Source organism: Antedon mediterranea, chromosome 7 (genome assembly GCF_964355755.1).
Source record: "Antedon mediterranea chromosome 7, ecAntMedi1.1, whole genome shotgun sequence".
Classification (NCBI taxonomy): domain Eukaryota; kingdom Metazoa; phylum Echinodermata; class Crinoidea; order Comatulida; family Antedonidae; genus Antedon; species Antedon mediterranea.
In genome coordinates, this window is record NC_092676.1 from 6,295,396 (window position 1) to 6,309,052 (window position 13,657).

Here is a 13,657-nt window from a genome sequence, read left to right on the forward strand (position 1 = left end):
ATACAATTACGTGCGTAGCGCATTTAACGCATGCGTACGGGCGCTTAAAATTTTCAAAATTTATTTTCGATGAAATAAGAGTACGTTTCAGGCAATTTTAAGCGTTTACAAAATTGCCATGAGTGCGCAGATTTTTGCGCGCGCACTGCGCGTTAAATGTTATTGCGCACTCTTTTTGCCCGATTTCTGTTTTCTTGACTTACTTTTCAACTCGAAATTACGTTATACGAGCACGTCAAAAGTGACAGGCTACGCACGTGTAAATTAAAAAAATATAAATGTTTTTAAACATTTCAACATTTTTAAACATGTTCAGTAATTTCGGTCAGTATAGTTCACTATGTCGGTCGGTCCGTCTGTCTGTCGGTCTGTCTGTCTGTCGGTCTGTTTGTCTGTCGGTCCGGTATCACTATGCATTGTAGCACGCGACTTAATGGCTGTTGGCCTTGTTTAGATACAGTGCCTATAGAGGTCAGAGTAGAATAATACATCTCATTCATTGTAATTATTTATGAAAGACTTGAATGATGAATAAATAATTATATAATATAAGTGATGGTAAACCACAAAAGAGATGAGAATAAAATCTAAATAGTGTAGTGTTAAATAATTTGCTTTTTAAATTTTGTTTAAATTTATTTTAGACATTTTATGATTTCTATAATTTATATTAATAATAATAATAATAAATGAAAACTTATATAGCGCCGGTATCCTCCACCCATGTGGCGCTCATGGCGCTTTGTGCATTAACAACGTGCGAGAACATCAGCGAATAGCGACGTCTTTAGGTTGGTCTTGAAACTGTTTAGACTAGTTGAGCATTTAACTGTTGCTGGCAAGCTGTTCCATACACTTGCGGCCGCAACGTAAAAAGATCTCTGACCCCACTGATTTTTCGCTCCTACGCTCTTGAAGAAGGTTTTGTGACAATGATCGTAGGCCTCTGCGGGATGATTCGTAACGATCCACAAGGTCAGATAAATCAGGAGCACTGTCATTTAGGATCTTGAATACAAACAACGCAAGTTTGTACTTAATACGTTGTTGAACAGGCAACCAATGCAAATCCATCAGGACAGGAGTTATGTGAGCGTTTGATTTTGTATAAGTTACAATTCTAGCTGCCATATTTTGCAAGCGCTGCAAACGTTGTATTTGAGATTTTGGTATGCCAAACAACAAGGCATTACCAATGTCAATTTTAGAAGTGACAAATGAGTGTAGGCCTACAATCAATTCAGCTGTTTTCTTGTTAAGATTACCGCGAATACGACCAAGGTTCCTAATCGATATGCATGCTGCTTTGGATACAGTTGTTATTTTGTGCTTCCATAGTGAGATTACTATCCAGCATGATTCCCAGATTCCGGACCACCGATGAGGGAGCGATGTTAGAGTTTCCGATTCTGATATGTGTGATGTTGATTTTGGAGATGTTACATTTAGACCCGACGATAATAAACTCTGTCTTTCCATCATTCAACTTTAGGTAATTTGTTGTCATCCAATTGCGAACATCTTCAATACCGGCTTCCATCTTACTGATTGCTGCAGCAACATCCCTTTGCACTGGATTTACTGACACATAAATCTGTGTATCATCTGCATAGAAATGGAAATGTAGACTGTGTTTGCGAATAATGTCACCAAGGGGAAGCGTATAAATGGAAAACTGGCCAGGCCCAATTACTGACCCCTATGGTACACCATATTCCAGGCAAGCTTCATCTGAGAATGCATCATTGATACAGACTAGCTGACGTCTTCCTGTAAGATATGACTGGAACCAGTTAAGAGCAACACCATTTATGCCAATGCGATTTCTCAGACGGGTTATCAGTCTTTGGTGATCAACTGTATCAAACGCTGCTGACAAATCCAACAACACCAATAGCGTTATTTTCCCATCATTCATTCCTTGTAACAAATCATTCTGTACCTTTAAAAGGGAACTCTCCGTGCTATGACATGCACGATATGCCGACTGGTAATTCTCATTTAAATTATGCTTTTGAAGATATGGAGTAATGCGTGATGTCACTACACGCTCCAGAGTCTCCTATTTGACTGTCAATCTCGGCCGATATTATAATCAGATAATCGTTGAATTATGATCAAAACAGTCCATAGTAAAGTTTTTGTTTGTAATACTAATAGGAAACAATTTGTTCACACTTTAATGTCCCTTTGTACAATTTATCACTTGTTGACATCTAGGCTTGATGAAGTCACCTCCAGACTTGACATTAGCAATAAAATTAACTAAAGTGACAGAAATTGAGTCTGTTTAGTAGTCTAAAATTGGCTTTAATATTATTTAGACATCATTTTCATTTAAATTATTTAATAAGCACATCATCTTTTACAGATTAAGTATTTTTTATTTTTCAATTTCAATTGCACAATTATATATCATAGTATGAATTCTTTTTGTATTTTACTTCAAATACAAAAGTTATTCACTTCTGTAAAAAAAATGATCTACTTATAAAAAGAGAAAAGAAACGTTTACTTTTAACCAAAAACCATTGTCTGACAGACAATTTAAGTATTTTTTGCTTTAAATTGAATTTTTTCAGCAGGTAACTATTTTTTGGTTAACGTGAATAACTATTATGTGACAATAAAATGACACACTCAAAAAAAAAATTGAAAACAAATTTTTTTTTCAGGAGGACAATATAATTTATCTTTAAAACTATTCAGTACGTCAACAAGCGAGCGACGTTTTTTGTAAGAAATATTTCTTGTTTCTAGTTTGTTTAAATATATCTATTTATGGAATACATAAGAATATAATATCATAATGTAGATACTCATTAAGTTGTGCGTTCATGATATTGATTTCTACTCCCAGGAGACCAACGGCGGCAGAACCGTATCATACAATGGTTTTAAGTCTATGCTCACTTTTGTGGACATTTCTTGTTGTGTATCGTGATATTTTTTCTCTTGCACCTATGATGTTTACATTATTTTCAGACTGTTAGATAGTTACACTTGCCATTGTTTGCTTTTCATTGTTTTCATTGCCATTTGCCTTTCCTTTCATCCATTTTCACATGCAATTCGTTCAGATCATTTGCGGTAGTGCGATTTGAGTAAACTTTTGTCTTTTGAGACCATATTTCATTGCAAGTTTGTTTGAGTAATGAAACAGTTTTAGTGATTATATACAATAATAGTTCGATAGCTGTATTGACACCAGATAATTAATGATTCAATCAATCAGTAAAATTTTTAAAATTGTTGACACAACGCCCACAAGACAGCGGTAGGCATTAAAAACATGAGTTTGAATAGTGTTTAATGCAGAATGGCAATTTTACAAACCAAAGACAGACCAAGTAAAAAGCACGAAACGATGCTAGATTCTAGTCACCAACATCATCTGGTCCTGGGCATTATTGGTTAATTTTCATCCGTTTAAAAACTCTTTCAATATTTGTTTATTCTAAACTGATGCTGTTATGCATTTTAAATTCTTGTTTTAATCATGGACCTATAAACAAGATAATAATAATTATGTAATCATATAGGGAAGTTAGAAGTTTATTTATATTTCTCCATGGTTTTATTGACAGCAGCTGTGTGCTTTAGATAGGATCGGAGTAGGCTAATGCTAATTGTTTGATCTTTCCGCTTATAAATTAAAAGTTCTCAAACAAATTCCGAATTGTAATTTCATTTTTGAACGTAGGAGGAAACTACAACAATGATTTACTTTTCTCGAGCTATGCCATTCTATTCCAACTGTAGTCTCAAAGAAAAATATAAGCCTATAACAAAAGACCATTTTTAATTTTTCGACAATTCTAACTCAGTCTCGACAGGTTTTTATTAAAAATTAACAAAGGATGAGACAAGTTGTCATAAAGTTAAAATCTGATATTTTAGAGCGTGGGAGGAAACGCAAAAATGATTTATTATTTTCTTTCCTTGAGTTATGCATACTTTTACAGATTTACTGTATATTTCTTTATTAATCAATCAAGGTCAATTCAAATACTGTACACAAATATCAAACAAACAGAAAACATTTGCACACAGGAACAGACACTTCCCACGCAATCTCGGTCGGTGGTATTAAAAATGAATAAAGGATGAGACAAGTTGTCTCACATAAAAGTATCTAATTGAAATCTGATATTTTAGAATTTCCTCAAGCTATGCATACTTTTGTATTGAAAATAAAGCAATTGTAATAAAATAAATTTCAGGACTGGTGCATTGAACTCCAATTGTAGTTCGGAATAAAATTATAAATCTATACAATAAAATACTATTTTGAATGTTGACTCTTCTCACGCTATCTCGGCACTTGGATGAAACGAATTATTGATTTGTTTAATTTCCATTTTCTTTTTCCACTCAGGCTTGACAGATATTATTCGATAGGGTTCTATTGGTTATTACTACACTACAACCGTGTAGAAATTAGTTGAGTAGTTGGTCTAGCTACAGCGGGTGTTGAGCGGCTTCGTTATTTTTGAAAGCCAAGGAAAGTGTTCCCTTTAAAAGGTATGTCGACTCCATTGTATATCAATTTAATCTGAATTATCTTTAAATTAACGTTTTAACTTTTTACTTTGGAGAGCCCTCGACAGGAATGTTTTAATGACATTTTAGGTAATCCGTCTGCTTTATTGTTAGCTTTTACACTTTGTTCTGTCCATGTTTTTTATGATATAATATGATATCGATAATACTCGTGCTATTGTTATAGATTCTTTAAAACCAGTGATTGAGGAACATTGCTATGTACCTAACATTAGGTATATTGTACCTGGTTCTTCCTCCTGCAACGTCACTGGAATGGGCTATCGGAAATCTAATCAGACGCCAGTCTATTGCTGACGAGATGACGATGTGCGAGACGGGGATATGCGGCAGTTGTCAGTTGGTCTGCGGTTAGTATCTGTCTATAATTATATTGACGACATCTGTGCTTCCCCACCACCTCCCTTTTTAGGTGGCAAATATGTGAATATCCTTATACAGTCAACTCTTCCCATATTTATAATTTGTTTTTCCATTTTCTTTTTTTTTTATTTACTGTATACATGTTAAACATCTCATTGAGACTGATATAAAAGAGATAAATTAAAGTTCAGGTTAATCATTGTTAGTAATGATAATAATGACACCACAAATACTAGTAAAACAACATCGATACGCCAACACATTACATATTCCACAATACGTCTATTTTCGGGTGAAAATTTCCATTAAATTCTGTTATGTTCACTGAATAACATAGTTTGTCATCCGACATCTATCGACGAAAAATGCGTATGACGAGGATTTTATTTTATTAATGTGTGTTATGCTTTTTATAATAGCAACGGAGAAAGATATATGTCATCGTACTGATTTAACTGATAAAGTACGTCTTCATGAAACGAAGATATGGCATGACGGTTGTCCTACCGGGGGCAAAGAAGACCCTGGCCCGAATTGGCGACTTGACATCATTACCTTAGGTAAATTTGTTTATTATGCCTACTTGTTGTAGCTTGCATATAATAAAAGGAAAAAAACCTACTTGTTAAGTGTCTGACATTTTCAGAGGCAGAATGTTTATTTGTTGTCTTAATTTCTCATTATTTATTTGGTTGATTTATATTCTGGGGACGGTGCGCCTCTGAAAATTTCTGACGCTTAACAAATAGGTTTGGATGTTCTCTTACGTTTTCAGATGGTTAGCACACAACTATTCTGAAGGTTTTCTTTATTTTTCAGTTTGCGTAGGTAATATTATGATTATGTCGTTTCTGAGTGCCAAGTATCGTGCAAACGTGGATTTTCCAGGTATTTAGAGTATTTTCTATTCATATTTAGTATCTCTTTGCAGTCGATAGGTCTCTAATTAAATGTGTTTGGGTAGTTTAATCATGGAGTATCGACGAAAAAGCGTATGACGAGGATTTTATTTTATTAATGTGTGTTATGCTTTTTATAATAGCAACGGAGAAAGATATATGTCATCGTACTGATTTAACTGATAAAGTACGTCTTCATGAAACGAAGATATGGCATGACGGTTGTCCTACCGGGGGCAAAGAAGACCCTGGCCCGAATTGCCAATATGACATCATTACCTTGGGTAAATTTGTTGTAGCTTGCATATAATAAAAGGAAAAAAACCTACTTGTTAAGTGTCTGACATTTTCAGAGGCAGAATGTTTTTTTGTTGTCTTAATTTCTCATTATTTATTTGGTTGATTTATATTCTGGGGACGGTGCGCCTCTGAAAATTTCTGACGCTTAACAAATAGGTTTGGATGTTCTCTTACGTTTTCAGATGGATTAGCACACAACTATTCTGGACGTTTTCCATTTTTGCCTGTTTTCGGTAATTACTCAATGGTTTAATGTTAATGCATTGTATTATTGCTCTTATTAATATATATGGTGTAACTTCATGTTGTTTTTTAAAGACCGAAATTTGGCCTCCCAAAATGTTATTCTTAACAATTTACCCTTTCCACCCATTAGGCGGAGGAGCCCCGGTTAGCGGTTAACTCTTGACAGCCCAACTAATGTGTTTTCCCAAGGACAATTTATAAATAACTAAACTTTGTCACCACCCATAAGTGTGTCTGTTCAATTCCCATTGACCAATGAACACCAATGTAACTGGACCTGAGTTTCTTGCTATTCGACCTTGGGTGTGCAAATTACACAATTCATTGATGTAAGGTCTTTTTAGACGGTGGGGCATAGACCTTGAAAGAGGCCTAGAAAGTGGATTTTGTGATCTCCTCCTAAGGATTGGGATGGATGATATTTTTTTTTATGTATAGTTGATATGTATCTAATTAATAATTCAGTTGATCCCGCTTCCAAAACATACGCATTAAGTGACGTTTTAGCTGCAAAAAAAATCGTATTTTGTACATAACGAAATACATAAGAAATAGCGCCCTCTGTTGACGTAAATTGCAATTTTAATTGCAAGTTGCTGTATCAGCAGATGGACTGTATAGCGTTTTTTTGCTGAACAATGTTAATACTAAATGATTCCAATATAAAAATTGACTGCCAGCTTAATCAATATCAACTTCATCAATTGATAAAAACGGTAGCCAATACATTTGCCCTGTACAATTATTAATAAATAAGGCTAATGAACAAGGCTTTTATGTTGGTTTGTCCCAATTTTATTTCTAAAATCTTTTTTAATATTAATGCAGTAGACAAACAGTATTTACACTGACATGCAATCAACATGAATTATTTCAATTTTTCTACAATGTTTCATAGATGATTTTTCTTTCTTTTTTTACAATTACACAAGTATTAAAAACGATAAACAATTTTACAATGTTTTTTTGGATAGTCTACCAATATTTTTTTTTTTCAAAAAGACTAACTTATAAAACAATGTGATCTATATATTTGTATTCAGCCTCATACAGTACACTATATTTACTGTAAACAATGTTACAATAGTTTCACAATATAATGTTACTAAATTAGTAATGCCAGAAAATCCATTAAATAATTTCAGAGATATACCTGGAATTTGTTGCAAATAAAGAGAATAATAAAGAGCGGCACGTTGAAAAGAAAATGTTAATCCTACTACTTCAACCAAACACACGAAAAGATATACCACGTTACTCATCAGCTATAGTGCAAACCCTGCGTCCAGTCGATTGCACGAGAGAATGGAAATTCCTGAATGTTGTGTTTGTTTACAGAGCCTTAACAATGTCACTCAGCTATGGAAATGTAATCGATGCAATTACATCTGCCATACTACCTGCTTAAATTTATGCGACACATCGCAAACATGCTCACATTGTGGGTTTGTTATGACTGAAAACTCTCGAATACATCGGGAATGCCAAATTTGTGATGATCCCCTTAGGCAACAATGGACATGTAATACATGCCGCCGCATCTTTCATACTGCCTGCATTGCGGAATGGTGTGAGGAATCGCAAACATGCCCACTTTGTAGGTGCGGTATCGAAACTACCATCCCCCAACTGTGGGAATGTGATGGATGTGAGTCAATCTTCCATACAGCCTGCATTGAGAACAGGTGCAATGCGTCACAAAGATGCCCAATATGCATCGAAAGAAATCATGAACGCTTGTTAGCGGAATCTGACAAAAGTTGGATCAGAACATTCGATTTCTATACCTAAACATTTAGGTGAAATATTATGTATATAATTTCTGTCTTTGTGTATTATTTATAATAGTGGCTGTATCAATATGACATGCATAATGGTAAAACAGGGCGTACAGGCTAGGAAGGCAAACAAATGTCATTATCCTGAAAAATATTTGGTTGTAATTCCCTTTAATATTTAGTTATTAGACTTTATATGGAAGAATTTCATTCACTTCAGTTTATTAATTTATTAAATTATTATCATTAATTAACCATGCAGTTACTACAGTGACTACTGTACCTTCCGTTTACTCTTTACTTTTAACCTGCTATTTAGGTTTGAGGTTGGCGGTAAACATACACACAGTTTATTGCATGCTGTCTCATTTTTACATTGAACAAACTAATTAGTCGTAAGTTTGTGGCAGAGAAAAAATGTTTTTTACTGCGCAGTAAATGCGGCAGTAGAATAATTTTGAATCAACTAAATTTCAAAAGTTATTTTTTTTTTGCTGAAACATGCTCAACTATATACATATATTATTATATCCAAAATCTACCATATCTGTCCATTTTAAATGACCTAATTTGCATAAAATCAAAATGGCTGCCATCTTACAACTTTGACCCCAATTATCTCTTGGTATAAGATGTATTAAGGACAGATATATGTTTATATTCGTGTTTAATACATTCTTATACAACTTTCTTCATGGTTTAAGAGATAATTGGGATGAAAGTTGTCAAATGGCAGCCATGTTGATGTTATGAAAATTAGACCACTTATACTGGGTAGATCAGGCTAGATTTTGGATATAGCATTCTCTAATATATTTTGAACATATTTCAACAATAAAACAAACTGTTGTAATTTGTTTGACTCAAAGGCTATTTTGTAGCTATTTCCACCCATGTAAATAACATTGTCATTCCATATATCACCAAATATAATGTAAGTAATGTGGTTTATGGGTAATTTATGGTGATTACAATCAAATTTCAAATTTTAACTTCACGGGACTGGCGGTTTTCGAGATATCGCGATTTCAATTTTCTGGGTTTTTTTTTGTTGAAAAATGGCGCGGTCGCTACATTTCAAATAGCTGTATTTCGGGAAGTATATTATACATGTCCGATTTTGAAAAACAAGATCTTTTTTGTAAAAAGAAGATCTTAAGAAATCTTATTACGAACTATATACGGTGTACTTATACACAGGGTCAATTTGAGGTACATTCTTTAAAAAATAGCTTGGAATACACCAGATTGACATACTGTATACAAAAACACCTAAATTACATGGTATGTCAACTTCCAATTCAAATTTAGATTAAATCAGATGTCCTATAGACCTAGCCATTTAATACCAACAACTATTGAGAAATATTACTCTTCAGCTAATTTCAGTTTATTTGAATTTTTGCTATGGATTTCGGATTTCAAAATACATATATAATTAAGTTTATTAACAAAGGTATTAAGTACTCTCTGTATATACATCTTCGGTCGTTTAAGATAGGAATTAAGTAAGACAACTAAATACTCCCCCAAATTTATTCCGTATGATAATTGGATAAATAGACTAACATTTTCGTAATCCATTTATTGAAATTTGACTTTTCCTTTCAAACCATCGGAGAGACAATAATAACAGAACGTTGTAAAACAATTAATGAAAAAAAAAGTTATAATCAATTAGTCTTAAGAAACTGAAAGATTATTAGAACATTTTTGAATTTCAGTTTGGAACAAATTTACAATTTTATAAAATTCATTAACTACAAATTGTATTATTGAACGAACAAAATAATATAAAATATCAAAATCAACAAAAATAAATATCACTCATTTTTAAATATCATGTACTGTAGAGCAATTATATAGGCCTACAAAAAAAAAACAAGTTATTGAATTATGATAAGTTGACATACATTTCAGATATTGGAAGTAAGTAATTAATAGCTAATGCATTTTACAATTAAGAATTTTAACAATAAAGTGTTAGTAAAGGTAGAATGTGTTTCTAAAAGGAAATAAAGTAAGGTTGAGTATGTCTCGACGTTGTTATGTTACAACCTTCTAATGGAGAATGTAGATTAACAACCGAAACATTGAGGCATTCTTAAAGATGTATTGTCCCCCAAAAATATGAAAAATGAAGATTAATTAAATCAGGCTTTGATAGGTTATTTTGTACTTTTAATCAAATTAATCACTTGCAGAGAAAAAAAACACGAAAAAAAATTATGTTTTCATTATAAAATGACAGAATAAAAGGTTTAATTTTAACCGAAAATCTATTTGCTGGCAGCCAATTTGACTATTTTGTGCTTTAAATTACAGTTTTTTCAGGTAAATATTTTTTTTTTGATCCAATTTTTGGTCAAAGTGGATAACTATTATATGATATTAAAATGGCGTATTCAACAACAAATATTAAAGAAAATATTTTTTCAGGTGGACAATATATCTTTAATGATACTTTATTTACTTCTCCTCATGTAAACCTTTAAACAATAACGAATTGTTTAGTTATTCACAATTTTGGAAATTCCTAAGTATAGTACAGAATTACATTTCTAATTTTCATTTGGAGAAATTATTTATAAGACCGTTTTAGTTTAAAAAAAATATAAAAAAAAATAAAAAAAAAAATTTAAAACTTTGAAAAAAAAAAATAAATTTAAAACTTTGAAAAATATGTTGAAATATGTTGAAATATATACAACATAGACAGTTATTTGTAAGCAAAAATAAATGAAACAAAATATAAAAAAAATCAAAAAAAGTAAAAATGAAAAAAAAAATTATTATAAGAGAAATACAATTTAAAAGATTAAAAATGCACGTAATTTCACCTTTCGCACCTTTTAGTTATTGCCTGTACGCCCTGTTAATTAGATGTATAGTAGTATATATATCAACTTGTTAGCAATTACTTCTCATTCATTAAAAAATGTAAACAATAATTACAGTAATGTGTAGTGTCATTTTTTTCATCTAATTTTTACAATCATTTCTTCATTTTATCCCTGTAATTATTAACATTCTATAAAAAAAAATTACCTACAATAATCTCTGAAAAAAAAAAACATTCATCTGCAACATGTTAAACGATTGCCATTGTCATATTTGTTTCGTCTGGAAAATTTAAAAATAATACCGACAAAGTTGAGGTGCAAAAGTATGTATGTACATGTATGTGTATGTATTAATTATTATTATTATGTATATAATTATTTTATTTCTAATCTCATTTAAATCTCAAGTGCAAAATTTGTCTATCCCCCATCGACAGACACAGTACATTTTTTAAGAGCTGAAGGGGTCGTGAAACACACAGCCAGTCTGTGGTTCTTATTGGGCCAACCTGTGGTCCGAGGGCGCTAGACATTTCGGCCAGCCCGTGGTCCCGAGTGCGCTAGCATGATCCACACGGCCACGCCAGTCTGTGGTTATTTTTTAGGACAGCCTGTTGTCCGCGGGCGCTGACATAACCTTTCATCAGCTTTTTTCACATAACTTTTTTTAGCGGAAAATTACTAAGCATTTTGCATGTCCCGAATGATAAAGAATTACTTGCTTAAATTACTATGGAAAATCAACGTAGGCCTAGACCTACTACTAGGTAGCCGAGGCCTGTGTCGAAATAATTATAAATAAAAGCTAAACACTTTACTAGTTATTCATAATAAATAATGCCTACTAAAGAAGGCCTGCCCTTAGTTAAATTGTAGTCTAGCGCTCTCGGACCCTGGCAGGCCGTGTGTTTCATGCTAGCGCCCTCTGGAAAGAATCACAGACTTGCTGTGTGTTTCACGACCCCTGCTCTTTAAGAGAGGGGACGGTTTTCCCCCAAATTAAAACAAAATGTACACAGTGGCAGATCCAGATGTCCCCCATCTGTAATATGATTTTTGTTTTATCATTTTTTATTTTTACAATAATGCGTGTTCTTTATAGGAGGTATGATAATTATTATTAGTATTGATAAAAACTGGTTTTCATAGCAGAATATAAATAGAAATATAAGTTATATATTTTCACTGCATCGGCATGACAATTTGTAACTCTCCATTTTGCGCGCCTTTTTTAATATATTAATTAATTTGTAGGATCTGTTTTATAATATGTACTTTTATACATTTCCGTTTTTTCAAGCGTCTTAATGTATCAGTGTATAATAGCGTCTTGATACGATAATTGATTCCCGTGACAGTGTGGACGTCGTGATTTTCCCACAACAAGACGAGGGATATAGGGGAGGGGTAATTTGTCCTCATGGCCAACGCGAGAAAGGTCAACAACATTCTGTGCCGCTTTATGGCCGGATAAAATAACACTATAGTGTCGGTATACTCTGTTGTATTATCAAATTCAAGTATTCATTTTATAATTTGATTTTTTCCCCTGTACCAAAAACGTGGAATATCTCCACTCCGACTCGACCCCTCGGTGTCTTAACCAATAAACTCCCCTCCCTTATAGGCCTACGTCACTTAAATTACAGAAAATGAGACAAACTGCGATTGTACTGTTTAAGGAAAGCAAAAATCTATTTTATATTCAGGTCAGTAGAAGTGGTTTTGAAATTCACGATTTAATAATTACTTAGTATTACATACGAAACCGCAACTTAGTACTCTAAAAGCTAATACAAGTGCAGTTAATTGTTTGACGTTAATAATGGAAGTATATGGCGACAGATAATACATTTGACAAAACTGATAAAATAATAAAAGATAGGACTAATTAACCACAATAATGAAGGCACGTCACTCAATTTACGAAAAGTACAGTAACAGGAACTGTTCTTTAGTTTATTCTACAATACAAACTAAAGTAAATAAGTGTTATGACGTTTTTCCTATTGTGACGATTTGATGAAAAATACTAAATAAAAATAATTTGATTTAATTTGAGGAATTGCTTGATAGCAGCAATTACGTATGTACATTTATGGATATTCACAAAAAAACTAAAGCAAGCAAACAAAAAATTAAAAAGGCTTGGTAAGCAGCCTGATCATGACGTCATCTCTGATAGATAGACCAAAACGAGAAGTTACCAAAATAGCTATTCAAAAATCTATAAATCTTATAACAATTATTCGACGAATTAACATTATCTACCGGCATATAATTTATAATAATAATATTTTAGATGATAGTATATATTTTGACATGAATAGAAGAAAATTGTAAACTGCCTATACTAAATATTAAGAAATACATTTTTAAACGGTACGATTAGGCAATCTGAATGAGAAAAAAGTCACCCAACCGAGAATCGAACCCGGATCTTCCGCTTGATATGCATATACAGTACCAGTGTATCTAGTAGGTGGCTATTCTTAGGGCTGTTTGTATTTACAATATTACTCTAGAAAGTTCAGAGTTAAATACAGTAATTCTATTACCAGTCTAAAAAATATACCGGTACGGTTTAGACTTGGTTATGCTGTAGGCCAACATCGTTTTGTCACGGCAAGTTGCAACCATCGTGGATAATTATACGCATTGTAAA

The 13,657-nt window shown here is 32.7% G+C and overlaps 1 protein-coding gene across 3 annotated transcripts; it reads left to right on the forward strand.

Moving 5' to 3' along the window:
• The first annotated feature begins 4,450 nt into the window (after positions 1–4,450).
• LOC140055059 (uncharacterized) lies at positions 4,451–11,099 on the forward strand. 3 transcript variants are annotated; one of them, XM_072100236.1, is made up of 7 exons: positions 4,451–4,524; positions 4,730–4,913; positions 5,346–5,486; positions 5,746–5,814; positions 5,969–6,109; positions 6,308–6,358; positions 7,517–11,099. In XM_072100236.1, the coding sequence occupies exons 2-7, from the start codon at positions 4,763–4,765 to the stop codon at positions 7,777–7,779; spliced, it is 816 nt and encodes a 271-aa protein (XP_071956337.1). In that variant the 5' UTR covers positions 4,451–4,524; positions 4,730–4,762; the 3' UTR covers positions 7,780–11,099. The 3 variants fall into 3 exon arrangements, with proteins under 3 accessions (XP_071956337.1, XP_071956338.1, XP_071956339.1); XM_072100237.1 differs by lacking the exon at positions 6,308–6,358; XM_072100238.1 differs by lacking the exon at positions 5,969–6,109.
• The last annotated feature ends 2,558 nt before the right edge of the window (positions 11,100–13,657 follow it).